The sequence below is a fragment of the Herpailurus yagouaroundi genome, unplaced genomic scaffold (assembly GCF_014898765.1).
Source record: "Herpailurus yagouaroundi ecotype Mexico unplaced genomic scaffold, PumYag 162, whole genome shotgun sequence".
Lineage (NCBI taxonomy): Eukaryota > Metazoa > Chordata > Mammalia > Carnivora > Felidae > Herpailurus > Herpailurus yagouaroundi.
The window spans coordinates 72,084,605-72,101,869 of record NW_024412403.1 but is presented as its reverse complement, the minus strand read 5'-3'; the positions used below and the strand labels follow the sequence as shown (position 1 = coordinate 72,101,869).

The window sequence follows — 17,265 nt, the reverse complement described above, 5'->3', positions numbered from 1 at the left end:
TGGTATTCATAGTACCATGTAATTACAGATCTAGAACTACCCAAAAGAATCTACAAGGAAATTACATCAACTAAAAGAAATGTTTACCAAGAATGCCAGATACGTAATCAATATATAAAAATCAATTTTATTAGCAACTAATGGTTAGGAAACAAAGTTTTAAAAATATATATCATTTATAAAATAATAAGAACCTGGGAATCAAGCGAGTAAACGATGTATAAAACCTTTCTGAGAAAAATCACAAAACTTCAATGACAAATTAAAGAAGGCTTTAATTAATTAGTGGAGATGTTCGTGGATTGAAGATGTTCATGGATGTTATTTCTTCCCAAATTGATGTTGGATTTGGTGCAATCTCAGTAAAAATTGCAACAAGTGCTTTCATGAAATTAAACAAGCCCATTCTAAAATTTATAAGGAGATGCAAAAGACCTAGAAAGCCAAGACATACTTGAAGAACTGCAAAGTGGTAGGAATACCTTAGCAGTTTAGGAATAGGTCACTCCGCTAGATGTCAAGAATTATTGTAAAGCTATTAATAATTAAGATTGAATAATAGTGACATAAAGATGGACAAGTTGTGCAGTGGATTAGAGAGCCTGCAGACAAACCCTCAGACACATGATCTATGACAAAGGTGTTACTGGCAAATAATGAGATGTAAGATGGTCTTTTCAGTAACCGTCACTGGGATAAATGGGCATCCCTGTAGCAAGAATTAAAATTGGCCTCCAACCTCACATCATACTAGAAAATAAATTCCTAGTAGATTAAATGTGATGGTCAAACTCTAAAACTTTTAGAAGAAAATACCTTTTTAAACTTGGAGTAGGGCAGGTTTTCTTTTAAAACTGTAAAAACCACCAACCATAAAGGAAAAGATTAATAAAAAATTATACTCTGTTAAAGACCATCATCAAAGATACCACAAAGACCATGAAACTTCAAACCACAGAGTGGGGTAAGTTATTTGCAACACATAAATTGATACCAGATTCATACTCAGAATTTATAAAGATCTCCAACAAACCAAAAGACTTTATAAGAAAAGCTATCTAGATGACCAAAAACATATGAAAAGCTGTTGTACCTCATTAATAATCAAGGAAATGAAAATTTAAATCACAATGAAATGCCACTGTGTGAAAATCCTTAAAACATAATAAACATTAAAACATCTCATAACAACAAGGATTGGCAAGGATGTGAAGCCACAAGAACTCTTTCACACTGCTGGTAAATGTGTAAATTGGTACAACCACTTTGGAAAACAGTTTGTCATTCTCTTGTGAAGTTGAAGATCCATATATCTTATTACACAGCACTTCACTCCTAGATATTTATCTAGATCAGTATGTAATTGAAATGTTCATCAGTAGTGGAATAAATAAATTGTGGCATGTTCATATAGTAGAAAGCTATGAAGGACAGTGAAATGAAGGATACAATTTACAAGAGTGAATCCTGATGTGGGGCCATGAGCAAATGGTCAAGAAAGAATTCTTGAGACATTCTCAGTGCAAAAAGGTGCTTTTATTATAGTGTGGGGACAGGGCCCATGGGCAGAAAGAGCTACACTTTTGCTATATGAACCTGGTGGTTATATGCTTAGTGTTCAAGGGTCAGGGAGTATGCAGGGAGTATTAGATAATATCTTCTTTGAATTTCTACTTATAAAAGTACTTTTGCAAGATTTCTCTGGTGCTTATCGTTCAGCTCAATATTAACTATCTGTGAGATGTACAGACGGTCATGAGATCCTTTAAGAATATAGCAACGAGATGGGGCGCCTGGGTGGCGCAGTCGGTTAAGCGTCCGACTTCAGGCAGGTCACGATCTCGCGGTCCGTGAGTTCGAGCCCCGCGTCAGGCTCTGGGCTGATGGCTCAGAGCCTGGAGCCTGTTTCCGATTCTGTGTCTCCCTCTCTCTCTGCCCCTCCCCCGTTCATGCTCTGTCTCTCTCTGTCCCAAAAATAAATAAACGTTGAAAAAAAAAATTAAAAAAAAAAAAGAATATAGCAACGAGCAGTGTTTGATTCTTATCAAAACTGTGCAGGCTGTAGGTCAGCCTTCTTGGCTAAAGGTGATCATTTTCCTGCTTTTATCCTCATCAAATCTCAAATGTTGAATGAAGGTCACACACAAAAAAATACACATACAGTATGCTTCTCCTTTTAAAAAGTTCATAGATATGGTAGGCTGAATTATGGCCCCCTAAAAATGTTTACATCCTAACCTATGAATATGTTAGGTTACATGGCAAAGGGGAATTAAGGCGCTAATCAGCAGTCATTAAAATAAGATTGTCCTGGATTATTGGGGGAGCAAGGAGAGATGCGCAGGATCCTTAACATGTTATGGGATCCTTAAAAGCGGAAGGAGACCCAGAGAGGGCAGCATCAGGCCTCTACCTGACATCGCTGGCTTGAAGATGGAGGAATGGAACTATCAGCCAAGGAATGTGGATCGTCTCTAGAAGCTGGAAGAGAGAAGGAAATAGATTCTCCCCTAAAAGCTCCAGAAGGAATGCAACCCTGCCAATACATCTTGGTTTTAGTCCACCATTGAGACTTATTTCAGACTTCTGACTTCCAGAAACATACAATAATGAACTTGTGTTGTTTTAAGCCCCTGAATTTGTTACAGCAACAATAGGAAACTAATACTAAAAATGATGAAGGGTTAAAATTGTCAAGGAAATGATTATCACTAAAATCAGTAGATTGGTTTCTCTTTTGGAGAGGGAAAGGGTTATGATTGGGAAGAGCTCCACTGGGGCTTCTAGGGTACCGGCAGTATCTTATTTATTGGAAAATATGTATGTTTTATGCTGTCTTCTGCATGTATGAAGCTTAACATCATTGCTTTTATAACCAGAAAGAGTTTTAAGAATAATACATATCCATAGTTTTTTTAAACTGAACATTTTTTATTTTTTATTATTGATGTGTATTTGTTTTTGTGTGTGAGAGAGAGAGACAGAGTGTGAGCAGGAGAGAGGCAGAGAGGGAGACACAGAATCCAAAGCAGGCTTTAGGCTCCGAGCTGTCAGCACAGAGCCTGACATGGGGTTCGAACTCACGAACTATGAGATCATGACCTGAGCCGAAGTCAGACACTTGACCTGAGCCACCCAGGTGCCCCCTGAAGGTTGTTTTTTGAAGTCATTTTAAAACACATTTCTTTGACTATAAAATTATTTCTTTCTTGAGAGAATATGACAAAAAATATTTTTTATAAACCATTAGTACTTTGCAATATTTTCCATAATATGATCAATGACCTAAATGACTCTTTCGTGAATTTACTCAGTTAACATAAGAAAGAAGCTACTTATCTTCCCAAATTGAAATAAAAATACAGTTTAAGTGGAAGACCTTATAAGAATCCTTAATTCAAGGGCTCCTAGGTGGCTCAGTCGGTGGGCTGAGCAGGCGGCTGGGTAGATTTAAATTTGCTAAATATTAAAAAAATTATTGAGATGCATCTAAGCCTAGTGTATATCTTGCTGTTATTTTTTTCCCCTCCCTAGTTCGGGGACAAAAAAAAAAAAAAAAAAGTGGTTTGTTTCATTTTCCTAGATTTTAAGTAATTTAACTCTGTAATACACATATTAGGCAAACTGACTTTCAGTAGTCCCTGCTTTGTTGCCTGGAATTGTCATTTTAGAGGGTTAAATTTAAATAAAGTTAAATTTAAATAAAATTTAAATGAGATTAATTTCTTTCATTTCTTTGACTTCTTTTAAAAGTTTATTTATTTAACTAATTTCTACACCCAACATGGGGCTTGAACTCATGACCCCAAGATCAAGAGCCACATTGCTCTTCCCACTGAGTCAGCCAGGTGCCTCTCTTTTCTTCAACTTTTAGAATTATACTAATAAAATTTAAACAGGAATTGATAAAAAATAATTCTTGTTGCATTTAGTAAGAAAGAGGTTGTTTACGGTGTGATTCTGTAGGAAATTTTTAGTCTTAAATTAACCGAGTCTTTGACTTTCTCCTAATGAATACAATATGGGGAGGCATTTTGGCAAGATGGTGATCTGTTTCCCAACTTCAGAGTAAGCAGCTCTGAGGTTTGCAGGCTGGTGTGGCCTGGAGGGAATATGTAAGTTTGGGGAACATACTGTGACTGAAATGAAAACAAGAGGCAAAAGCCTGTGGAGCAACTATCACAATTTTTGAGTTTTCAGTAAGAGTTGTGCCTCTCAGTGGAAGCTTCTGGTGCATTGTAGAGATTGCTTCCTCAGTCTTCGTGTTAACTGCCATTCAGGGTACTCTGGCAGCTTGATCTGAGCTCCAAGGATGAGGCAAGCCATGAATTAGCAAAGGAAAGTAATTCACTTGAAGGAACTTAAGCAGCCAGAGGTAGGATGAACAAGGATTGCATCAAGAACAAGTGACTTCAGTGAAATAGAACAGAAATAGAAATTGGAAGTGATAGATGACAGATTTAATAGGCAAAACAAGATAAATTAGCCTAGATTTTCAGGAGAAACAAAGTGACTTGCTTCTAATCATAGCATAAAAGAAAATGAAGAAAAGGGGGGAGCTTTTTTATGTATTAATTTGTGGAAAGGATGATTATTGTTGAGACTTAAATTCCTGGTCTGGAACATTAAGTAGAAGAGTATACCAAAACAGAAAAATAAATAAGTAAGTAAGTAGGTAGGTAAGTAAATAAAAAAGAGAGAGAGAGGGGCGCCTGGGTGGCGCAGTCGGTTGAGCGTCCGACTTCAGCCAGGTCACGATCTCGCGGTCCGTGAGTTCGAGCCCCGCGTCAGGCTCTGGGCTGATGGCTCGGAGCCTGGAGCCTGTTTCCGATTCTGTGTCTCCCTCTCTCTCTGCCCCTCCCCCGTTCATGCTCTGTCTCTCTCTGTCCCAAAAATAAATAAAAAACGTTGAAAAAAAAAAAAGAGAGAAAGAGAAAGAGCAAATGGAGGAGATGCAACAACTAAATGTATAATAGGAGAGCATTTCTCTGACTTGAAGAAAGGTTGAGTTCCAGACCAGAGTGTTGAAGATGATGGGGGCACAAAAAAAACCAAGCTGTTTACAATGAAAAATCATCAAGATATGTGCCAGACTATGCAAGGGGACACTGGAAACTTAGAAGATAGTAAAATAACATCTACAGATTTCTGAGAAAGGAACTGTGCCTATACCTAGCCAAGTATTATTCACATGTTTATGGTGAAAGCAAGATACTTGTGGATATGCAGGAACTCAGGTCCTCCATTTAGGAAAAGCTTTCAGTAAAGGATTCTCACCAAATAATTGCAAACAGAGACTTTAAGATTGGGCAGAAGAAGAGAAGAAGAGAAAAACAGTAGTAAGCAAATGAATCTCACAGTATATTTAACGAAATCTAAATGGATAATGACAGAGTGACTGTATTTCAGCACATTCCTTTGTCTTCAGCACTTCCTGAAAGTTTGCAAACGCTTGATTAGACGCAGGTTCTGTCCTTCTGGCAAGACCACAAATGATGTTCTCTTCTACAGGGAGGCATACAACTTCTGATTGTCATTGTTTTTAATTTTTTTTTAATGTTTATTTTAGAGACAGAGTGTGAGTGGAGGGAGGGGCAGAGAGAGAGAGAGACACAGAATCTGAAACAGGCTTCAGGCTCTGAGCTGTCAGCACAGAGCTCGAGGGGGGGCTTGAACGCTCTAAATGCAAGATCTTGACCTGAGCTGAAGTCAGATACTTCAACTGACTGAGCAACCTAGGCGCCCCTTGTAAAGATAGCCGTTAATACACAATTCTAAACTTTTCTTTTGTTTTGTTTTGTTTTTGTTTTTGAAAGAGAAGGAGAGGGAGGGCCAGAGAGAATCCCAAGCAGGCTCCACACTGTCAACAAAGAGCCGGACATGGGGACTTGATCCCACAAACTATGAGGTCATGACCCTAGCCGAAATTAAGAGTTGGACACTTAACCAACTGATCCACCCAGGTGCCCCAGTACCCAATTCTAGATTCTATCATTACTTTTCATTTATAGCTAGAACGCTTACACAAAGATGCCTCTCTTTCATCTGTTTGGTTTACTCAGTGGTACAGTTCATATAGGGAAGGTGAGATAAATGTTTGATTTTTTCCCCTTAATCAGTTTACAAGATAATGAATTGGTTCTCTATTATCTTTTGGTGTGGGAGGTGGGAGAGAGATATCATTATAAACTAGTATTATTCAATATATGTGATAGATTTGAGTCCTTTGCAAGTATTATCCTTATTGAAGCTCAAATTGTCTCATCTTTGGCCAGTTGGAGCAAAAAATGTTTCCTGAATCCTTTTGACATGACCCTGATAATCTTTGTAAAGAAAAGGGCAGTATTTTTTGTTCAGTTTTGCTTTGCTTTTCCAAAAACCTCAGAATGTTTCTGTGCTTTTGAGAAGGTGGATTTTAGGGATCCATTGTTTCCTAGGATATTTGATACTTACTATGATCTTTGGTGTAACTGTAGGCAGATGTGCCTTAGAATTTGTGTTACTTGCAAAAAATAATGGTTTTATTTTTTTCAGTATATGTGGAGATTCAAAAAGAATCAGTATTTCCCGGCAAAAAGATGTAGAGGCATATGTTAAAATGTTTTTTTCAATAGATTAATAAGTATATGAATGTTTACTCTGGACGAGTCTCTACAGTGGGAACTCTGGGGAATTCAAACAATTATGAAACCTGCTTATTTACCTAACATTTCAATAAAATAAGTTCCATTTATTAACATTTCAATAAAATAAGTTCCATGTAAAATAATATACATTATTCTTCTTTCAGATCTGTCACGAAATCGCCTCTCAGAAATTCCCATAGAAGCATGTCATTTTGTTTCTCTTGAGAATCTCAACTTATACCAAAATTGTATTCGGTATATACCAGAAGCAATTCTAAACCTACAAGCTCTAACATTCTTAAATATTAGGTAAGGATGTTGTTTTTGTTGTTGTTGTTTCTTCTTTTTCTTCTCCTCCTCCTCCTCCTCCTCCTTTTTTCTTCTTCTTTTTTGATTTTTGGTTTCATGTAGTCTTTTCAGTTCTCTCTTGGCTTTCACTAAAATTTACATTATCTGTCCATATCTGCAGTATCAATACATGTTCTTAGGCTGAATTAACAATATTTCCTATATCCTCCTTGTTTCTCCCTTTGTCTTTAGCTTTGTAACTATAAATGTCATTAGTCTGATAGGATTGCAACAGTCTTATGACTGTGGTTCTCCAGTTAGATTTTCAAATAAGCTTTATCAAATGAGGATAGTAGATCTGAAAGTACTTTCATTCTTGTGATTATTTATTTTTGTGTACTGAGTTCTGAATGTGTAAATGCATTTATTTGACTCATTTCCATTTTTTTATATCTTAGAAGACTTTTTTTTTTCATTATAAAAGTTATAAATGTTCATTGGAGAAAATGAGAAAATGTAGAGAGGTATAAAAGATATTCATCAAAATGTTGTATCTGAGTTTTTTAATTATAGGTGATATTTTCCTTTTTCTCCAGGCTTTTAGTCAAATTTTTAAGTGAGTTTTTCCCCTCGTCATGAAATACTCAGGAAATATTTTATATGTAAACATTTTATTGTATAGTTTATATACTTCTAAAACTCGTTTTCCCTCTTGGATATTTAGTTTATTTCAGTTTTTTGCCATGCTAAAAGTAGTATTAACAGAGGCTCTGATATGTAAATGTTTATTTTTCTCTTTCCTTAAGATAAATGTCTAGAAATAGAGTTATTTAAAAAGCTTTAAAGGCTGATGATCTATGTTAGTAAAATCAGCAAAAGATTTTGAAAATGGGGCCAATTGACCCTAGAGAGTAAAAAGTTAAATCTATAAAAGTAATATTTTAACTTACTTTTATCCTAATGATAGATGTGTACTTTTAGCTCTGATTTGCATATTTTTATATAAATAAAAGATTTCTATACTTCAGCTGACATGATATATTTAAAATCATAACCTGTCACTATAGAACTATATTTGAATCATTTATGTACATTTGATTATAATGTATGTAATGATGAGAGAAGTAGATTGATTACAACTACTTTTATGTTTATAACCCTTTTTTAGTAGGAAGGGGAGAGGGTGATAGTCATCTATCCTTTTTTTTTAATGTTTATTTAATGTTTATTTAATATTTGAGAGAGACAGAGCATGAGCATGAGCAGGGGAGGGGCAGAGAGAGAGGGAGACACAGAATCTGAAGCAGGCTCCAGGCTCTGAGCTGTCAGCACAGCTGATGGGGCTCGAACTCAAGAACTGCGAGATCATGACCTGAGCTGAAGTCGGACGCTTAACCGACTGAGCCACCCAGGTGCCACTACCTTATTTTTTTTTAATGTTTGTTTATTTATTTTGAGAGGTGGGGGAGTGGGGGGAGTGAATCCCAAGCAGGCTCCATACTCAGTGCAGAGCCTGATGTGGAGCTTGATCTCACCAACCATAAGATCATGCATGATCTGATCCAAAATCAAGGGTCAGACACTTAACTGACTGAGCCACCCAGGTGCCCCTACCGTATTTTTAAATTACTTTATCTTACATAAAATTAACTTGAATAAAGTAATAATATGTGTTTATGTAGCACATCATTATAGAAAGGAGTTTTATGGTACAGGGCCCTGTAGGATAGGTAGATAAGGATTAAAATCCTCAACTTACAGATGAGGAATCTATAAAAAGCAGATAAGTTAAATATCATGCCTAAAACCACAAAGCTGATAAGTGAGGAAATGGAGGCTAGAACCCAAATCTAATACCCTGTTTGCTCCTTCCATGACTTAATGTTTGTCACTTTACTGAGTATAGGATGGGAAAGATGAAAATTTTTTTCTTGAATGGTGGGTTCTAATTATTTTCTTCTTCTACTTACCCATTTAGTCGGAACCAGCTGTCAACATTGCCAGTACATTTGTGTAATTTACCATTGAAAGTCTTAATTGCTAGTAATAACAAATTGGTGTCACTTCCAGAAGAAATTGGACATCTCAGACACTTAACAGAACTTGTAAGTTTTTACTTTTTTATTGCTCCACATGTATATGTATCCATAGTCATACCATATTCTGTTTTGTAGTAAGGAAAGATTCAATATTAAGGTGTCTTTTTGAGTTTTTCCAGGTATCAATAGTGAAGTTTTGCTGGTTGATCAGTACTGAAATGCTTCAGCACAGAGTTAAGCAAGAACTGAAAGTACAAGTCTAATAGGCCCACGGGGAATGGGACAAAGTCATCAGAATTAAACTCTAACCAATATTAAGTGATTTCTATGCTAATAAGCTTTTGAGATATAAGTTAACAATGCATTTAGATTTTTACATTAAATCTCAATAGCGTCAGTGTTCTGATTTGGGGTGAGCCCCTCTCGGGGACTGGACACTGCAAAGATCAGGCTTATTTTTTTTTGCCTTACATGCTATCTCTAGCACCTAGCTCCCTCTCTAAAGTAAGCTATTCTTTACTGCCTTCTGTTTTCTAAGAAGCTTAACTTTGATGAACCACTCCTTGTTACTCTTTAGTACTTATGTCCTGGGCATGGGAATGAGACTTTTCCCATTTAATCACCATAGTAACATTATGAATTAGGTATAATACTTATCATCTTATTACAGCTGAAGAAACTAGCACTTAGATAGGTTAAGTAATTTGCCCAAGGTTCCATAACTGAGGTAGAATTTTAAACCAATCTATCTTAACTCCAGAGCCCACATTTCATATTTCTGAAATGGTCCAATACAGTTATGTCCATTGAGATTTGGGAGGATCATTCCATGTAGGTTTATTAACAAAGATAGACATCATGAACAAAAAATACATGTATAATTTAACTGGACCACACAGTAGCTCTCTCTTTTTTTCAGGTGGATTATGAATGTAAACAATCACATGTAAAAATTCACAAATATGTTAAATCTGGAGTCTAGATACTAGACTACTATTTATTTAGAGGCAGTTAGATCTAGGAAATAAAGTCAAAAATGTATGTTTGTTTATTCAGAACCCAGTTATTTTTTTTATTTTATTAAAATAATGTTTTTTTAATAAGCTCTTGATTCCCACTCAGTGGAACCTGTTCTTACAACATCTGTTGCTTCTTTCTTTTATTTCCCCCTTTTATTTAAGTTTATTTTATTTTATTTTTTTAGTAATCTCTACACCAAATGTGGGGCTTGAACTCATGACCCTGAGATCAAGAGTCTCATGCTCCTCTGACTGAACCAGCCAGGAGCCCCTGTTTCCCTTCATTTTTAAGTGAAAATAAACCTCTATCTTTCAAGATACACATTTTCCAAGAGAAATATTATAAATTACTGTTGTCTTCTGGCTCGGCTCAATTTTCCCTATCCTTTCAACCTCTTTCCTTTTAACTTTGCTGCTCAGAGCATTGGAATAAAAAATACAGCTACTGATTCTACTTCAGTCATTAATTGGTAGGAAAAGTAAAAATAATATTATTTCCTCTAAGAATATTATGGGAAAATTTTAAAATAATGTTTGAAGTTTTTGGCAAGTGGTCTTTTCTAATAGTTAAGTCTATTAATATTTTCTTTTTACTCATATACTAGAGGAGTTTTAAGTGTTAATATGGCATCTTGGAGCTTTTATTAACCTAGACAACTTCCTACTGTTCCCCATGGATTTGTACATTTTCGTGGCTTGTCTCAGAGTTATGGAATTCTGAATTTGTCAGTCTTGGAATCTGTAGTCAGCCTCTTTTCAGAATCTGTGTTATCAAACTGTTGACCAAGATACCAGAAGGCTTACATAATACATGTCTTGGTACCAACTTGATCAAATGCCAATAGGGCAGTATCTATTTTTTCCATAGCCTATGAGTTATGTGCCCTTTACTATTTTCCCCTCACTTTCAGTTTCATAAAGAATGATTTGAGTCATCTTCAGTGCATTTTTATATTCTTGAGCAGGTGAACTGGTATTTTGAAAGTAGGATTTCCTTTCAATTAATTTTATCATTATAATTTTTATCATTGTTTTGGTTTTTTCTTCCAGTCTCATTAAAATACATATAAAATAAAATACTGGGGCGCCTGGGTGGCTCAGTCGGTTGAGCGTCTGACTTCAGCTCAGGTCATGATCTCATGGTTCGTGAGTTTGAGCCCCACATCGGGCTCTGTGCTGATGGCTCAGATCCTGGAGGCTGCTTCAGATTCTGTCTCCCTCTCTCTCTGCCCCTCCCCAGCTTGCGCTCTGTCTCTCTCTGTCTCTCAAAAATAAATAAATGTAAAAAAAAAATTGTTTTTAATAAAATATTGTCCTAAATAGATGTTTTTATAGTTTTTTCTAATTTACTTTTTCACTAGAATTTTCATTTGATCTGATACTAAGCTTCCTGTCCACATCCTAAGTCATTTAATTTTTGTTCTCATAAAATTAATGTAGATTCATATAATATCTATAAAATCAGAAGCCTATAAGTTTTTAAAATTAAATGCTAGTACAAACTATGGATTTATTCTTGGACGTAGAATCATAATTTTTTTTACAGTTAAGACAGACCATAGGTATTATCTTTATCTAACCTCATTTTACAGATGGTTTAAAGCAGACAAATTTGTAATATTAGAAAAATTCTTTACTTTATATCTTTTTGAAATAGGATGTGAGCTGCAATGAAATTCAAACAATACCTTCCCAAGTTGGTAATTTGGAGGCCCTAAGAGACCTGAACGTCAGAAGAAATCACTTATTACGTTTGCCTGAAGGTAAGAAATGGTGAAATAATTGTTTTATTTTTACTTATTTATTTTTAAAGATTTTGTTTTTGGGGCGCCTGGGTGGCGCAGTCGGTTAAGCGTCCGACTTCAGCCAGGTCACCATCTCGCGCTCCGTGAGTTCGAGCCCCGCGTCGGGCTCTGGGCTGATGGCTCAGAGCCTGGAGCCTGTTTCTGATTCTGTGTCTCCCTCTCTCTCTGCCCCTCCCCCGTTCATGCTCTGTCTCTCTCTGTCCCCAAAAAATAAATAAATGTTAAAAAAAAAAAAATTTAAAGATTTTGTTTTTAAGTAATCTCTACATCCAACATGGGGCTCAAACTTACAACTCCGAGATCAAGAGTTGCATGCTCTACTGACTGAGCCAGCCAGGTGTCCCAAAATAATTGTTTTATTGTTATTTGTCTTTTTATATTAAAGATCTCTCAGAGCTGATAAGTACAAGACAAAAATATGTAAGAGTTACAGCAGGGGCACCTGGGTGGCTCAGTTAAGCATCTGACTCTTGATTTCAGCTCAGGTTATCATCTCACAGTTCATGAGTTTCAGCCCCCTGTTGGGCTCTGTGCTGACGGCATGGAACCTGCTTGGGAATTCTTTGCCTCCCTCACTCTCTGCCCCTCCCCCACTCATGCACATTTTTATCTCTCAAAGCTAAATAAATAAACATTTGGGATAGATAGATAGATAGATAGATAACATCTAGCCAGTGTTCAAGATATAATGATTTAGTTATTACATGTTTCATTGTGGATTTTAAGTTTATTTATTTTTAGAGAGAGAGACAATAAGCATGTGCAGGGGAGGGGCAGAGAGCGAAGGAGAGAGAGAATTCACCGCAGACTCCACACTAGCAGCACAGAGCCTGATGTGGTGCTCGAACTCACAAACATGAGATCATGACCTGAGCCGAAATCAAGAGTCAGTTGCTTAACTGACTAAGCCACCCAGTCTAACTTTTAAAAGTTAGATTCTTCAGGGGTGCGCAGGTGGCTCAGTTGGTTAAGCAGCCGATTCTTGGTTTTGGTTCAGGTTACCATCTTGTGGTTTGTGGGTTTGAGCCTCGAGTTAGGCTCTGCACTGACAGTGCAGAACCTGCTTGGGATTCTCTGTCTCTCTGTCCCTCCCCTGCTTGTGCATGCTCTGTCTCTCAAAAATAAACAAACATTAAAAAATAAAATAAAAATTAAAAAAATAAAAGATTCTGCAGTGAAAAATTCTAATAACTATAAACCAGTGATTGTATTTTTAGATCTAGTCAGAATTAAGTAGCAACTCAGGGTAGGTTCCCTGGAAGTTTCAGTAAGCATAACTACTTGAGAGAAATATATCATGTTTCTGATAGTGAGATATTTTAGCATAATGAAAAACATTCCTACATTTTGCACTGTCCATTTAAAATGGACTTGACTTGAACTTAATTACTTTATCCTTCCCTGGAAACATTCAGGTAGGGACTAAAGAACATTTGGAGGTGATATGTAGAGTGAATAATGAATGGAGTGAAAGACTGCACTGGGAGGCTGGTTATCTTAGGCTCACTGTAAGCTCTGGTATATGTATTTGAGTGATAAAAATGATTATACAAATTAGGTATAATTTATCAAGCCTTCAAAATATGAATTCATGAAAGAAAAAGCTTTATAAAAGGAAATGAAAATGGGGAGAACTATTATTTTATTAGATCAGAGTATATATTTCTTTAATTTTATTATGGACAATTTCATATATAAATGAGAGCAGTGATTCATCCAACTACAGTAGTTATCAGCTCATGGCAACTCTTGTGTCATCTGTACTCCCATCCACTTTCCCTTAACTCTATCCTTTAGAAGGTATTTTCGTGACATTGGTGCTCTAGGTTCTGCTATAAAACATGACTTACAGTGTATAGTAAATATTGAATTGACTAATGATGCTTTTGCTTCATTCTAGAATCCAAATGTTAACACCAATATGACCCAATATGATTTTTAGCTCTAACATACTAGTGTAGCTTTGACATTATGGATGTGAAAATGTCTCAGAAAGTCATTTTTCAGTCTACTTTTATACACCCTACTGTAATCGCACTAGCCAAAATCCTGCTTAACTTTCCTCTCAGTCGCTTTAGCCTGGTAAACTTTTCACCTTGTATTTTCAGAGCCTTCCTCATTTCCTCTTGGGCCTGCTTTCTACCCTCTCAGGAATGTGAATGAAGGCCCCCAGCAGAGCTGAACAAAATCATGGCACAGACCTTACAACCCCAAATTTCAATCCAAGATTACCCTTCTACCCAGTAGAGTAGTAGTAGGTAGTATGTAGTGGGACTCATCTACTATGTTGATCTTTAAAAGCTTACTAACGCAATAATACTGACTTCATATAAGATCATTTAATGAAAACATTGGGATTTTAGTGAAAATGAAAATTTGGGGTTTTATTTTTTTAAAGTTTTTTTTTTTTTTCAACGTTTATTTATTTTTGGGACAGAGAGAGACAGAGCATGAACGGGAGAGGGTCAGAGAGAGAGGGAGACTCAGAATCGGAAACAGGCTCCAGGCTCTGAGCCATCAGCCCAGAGCCCGACGCGGGGCTCGAACTCACGGACTGCGAGATGGTGACCTGGCTGAAGTCGGACGCTTAACCGACTGCGCCACCCAGGCGCCCCATGAAAATTTGGGGTTTTAGATGACAATTGCGGTCTAATAGTTTTATCATCTAATTTATTTCTCTATCTGATTTTGAAGGTGTATTTGCAAGAAAATGGTGAGTCACACAAATAATTTTAAATGGTTTTCTATTAGCTTATCTTATAATTTCAGCATATTCAGCTAAACTGAGATGGCAGGAAAGCTTCATTTCAGTTGCTATACAAGTTAGTGTGGAAGTTCATTGTAAGTGGTGGTCTCTGACATTTTACAATTTGGTAGATATTAGTGTCTTTAGTTGTATTGCCATTTTGATTTTAAATTTTAATTGTTATAAAATATCATTCAGAAAGTCAAATAATATTCAAGAAGTTTAGGGGCACCTGGATGGCTCAGTCAGTTAAGCGTCCAACTTGGCTCAGGTAATGATCTCACGGTTCATGAGTTCAAGCCCTGCATTGGGCTTTGTGCTGACAGCTCAGCTTGGAGCCTGGCTCCTGCTTTGGATTCTGTGTTTCCCCCTCTCTCTGCTCCTCTTCTGCTCATGCCCTGTCTCTGTCTCTCTCTCTTAAAAATAAACATTAAAAAAAATAATAATAAATTCCACTTAATTAACATACAGTGTAAGATTAGTTTCAGGTGTACAAATATAGTGATTCAACACTTCCATATAACACGAGGTGCTAACCCAAATACTAAAAAACAATTGGGCTCTGTGCTGACAGCTCAGAGCCTGGAGCCTGCTTCGGATTCTCTGTCTCCCTCTCTCTCTGTTCCTCCCCTGCTCATGCTCTGTCTCTCTCTCTCTCTCTCTCTCTCTCTCTCTCTCCTTCAAAAATAAATAAAAACATTAAAAAAAATTTTAAACGAATACCAAAAAAAAAAAAAAAGTTTAAAATCAATAATAGCATTCCTCTGCCTCAGCTATCCCCCTCCCCAGTTTTAATGTTTAGAAGCATCTGCCTTCTCTGCCTTTGACTCTTTCCACTGGCATTTTTTGACATATTTCTAAATGATGTGCCTTTAAGAGCTTTGCTCGATTTATCCATTTTGACATTTAATGTGAGCTTCCCATTGTGGTAGATGAGGATTTCACTTCCTTACACACTATCACCATCATCCAAAAACTCACCTCCCTCCTACTGTCTTCCCAGTATAGTTTTATCACAACTTCTGATCAAAGCATTATTATTTACATTATTATAACGATATGAATATTGGTCCCTGCCAATTCAGTTGATGTACTAATTTCATTTTTTAAAAAAATTTTTTAATGTTTGTTTATTTTTGAGAGAGACAGAGAGACAGAGCACAAGTGGGGGAGGGGCAGAAAGAGAGGGAGATACAGAATCCGAAGCAGGCTCCAGGGTCTGAGCTGTCAGCACAGAGCCCAACACGGGGCTAGAACTCACGAACGGTGAGATCATGACCTGAGCCGAAGTTGGACGCTTAACTGACTGAGCCACCCAGGCACCCTGATCTCATTTATTTTTTTTTTATTGTTGTTGTTTTTCTGGAGTTAATAATTTCTTTTTTTTTATTTGCTTAGTTTTTTTTATGTACCTATGGCTGATTCCTTCCTCTTTTTCTAGCAGAGAGAGAGAGAGAGAGAGAGAGAGAGAGACCATAATTACATAATTTTTATTACACTACATTGTTATAAGTATTCTATTATTAGTTATTCTTGTTCATTTCTTGTGCCTAATTTATAAATTAATCTTTATCATGTATACATATACAGGTATGTCTCATGGTATATATAGGGAAAATCATGGTATATATAGGGTTTGGTACTAACTGGTTTCAGCATCCACTGGGGATCTTGGAACATATCCCCCATGGATAAGGGAGGGAGATTATTCAGATACTAGGGCTGGGATGGGTTGGGGTTGGGTAGGAAAGCGCTGAGGTCTCATCATTGTGTAAGACTTTCTCTTAAAGCCTTCATTTTCAACAAGCACCTCATCATCCTGACTTTCCATTGTACCTAAACTTCCTGAGTTCAAAGCCTTTTGATTCAGTTTCACTAGAGAATAAGTTGTTGACTTCTGTGGTGATTGGAAAGGAGTAGTGCCCTAGCTACGTGAGTTGAGGTTGGGGACTTAGGCACTTGTTTTTTGTACAGATTATCATCTGATTCCTTGGTTATGCCTGTGTTTCTGTGGTATCAGCCTCTGGTTCTTTAGTTCTGTGAGTGGTCACATAGCTTGCTTTTTATTAGTATTCCCATCTGTAAGTAACTAGATTTCATTTTATAGTATCAGTTCATTGTTAAGAAAGAATGGAGATAAATACATTAAATTCACTGTATTTAATTAGAAGCTCCCATAAAACTTGTCTAGTTTTGGGGTGCCTGGGTGGCTCAGTCGGTTAGGCATCTGACTTCAACTCGGGTCATGATCTCACAGTTCGTGGGTTCAAGCCCCACATCAGGCTCTGCGCTGACAGCTCATAGCCTGGAATCTGCTTCGGATTCTGTGTCTCCCTCTCTCTCTGCCCCTCCCCCACTCTCACTCTATCTCTCTCTGTCTCTCAAAAATGAATAAATGTTAAAAATTTTTTTTAAAAACTTGCCTAGTTTTGAAATATTATTAATTGTTCATTCCCATCTTATCACCCGGCAGAGCTGGCAGAGTTGCCTTTGATACGGTTCGACTTCTCCTGCAATAAAATTACAACAATCCCCGTTTGTTATCGGAACCTCAGGCACCTACAGATGATCACCCTAGATAACAATCCACTACAGTCTCCTCCTGCACAGGTAAACTATAGTGGATTTGAAGGATGTTGTGAACTTTTTTGACAAAGGGTGAACTTAAAACTTGAAGTTCTATGCATTTATCTTTTTTGTTGGAAATGAAGTTCTTTTAAAGTAAATTCACACACATAGGCA

The 17,265-nt window shown here is 36.8% G+C and overlaps 1 protein-coding gene across 10 annotated transcripts in view; it reads left to right on the top strand.

Annotated features, from left to right (window-relative positions):
- LRCH3 (leucine rich repeats and calponin homology domain containing 3) overlaps positions 1-17,265 on the top strand; it is a 150,338-nt gene that overhangs the window by 45,874 nt on the left and 87,199 nt on the right. For all 10 annotated transcript variants that reach the window (XR_005793330.1, XR_005793329.1, XM_040484797.1 and 7 more), the window contains exons 2-5: positions 6,791-6,935; positions 8,893-9,019; positions 11,630-11,735; positions 16,997-17,133. Coding sequence is in view for 8 of the 10 variants with exons in the window: in XM_040484797.1 (XP_040340731.1) it covers positions 6,791-6,935; positions 8,893-9,019; positions 11,630-11,735; positions 16,997-17,133 (515 nt within the window). In the remaining 2 variants the exon portion in view is untranslated. The remainder of the gene's footprint in view (positions 1-6,790; positions 6,936-8,892; positions 9,020-11,629; positions 11,736-16,996; positions 17,134-17,265) is intronic.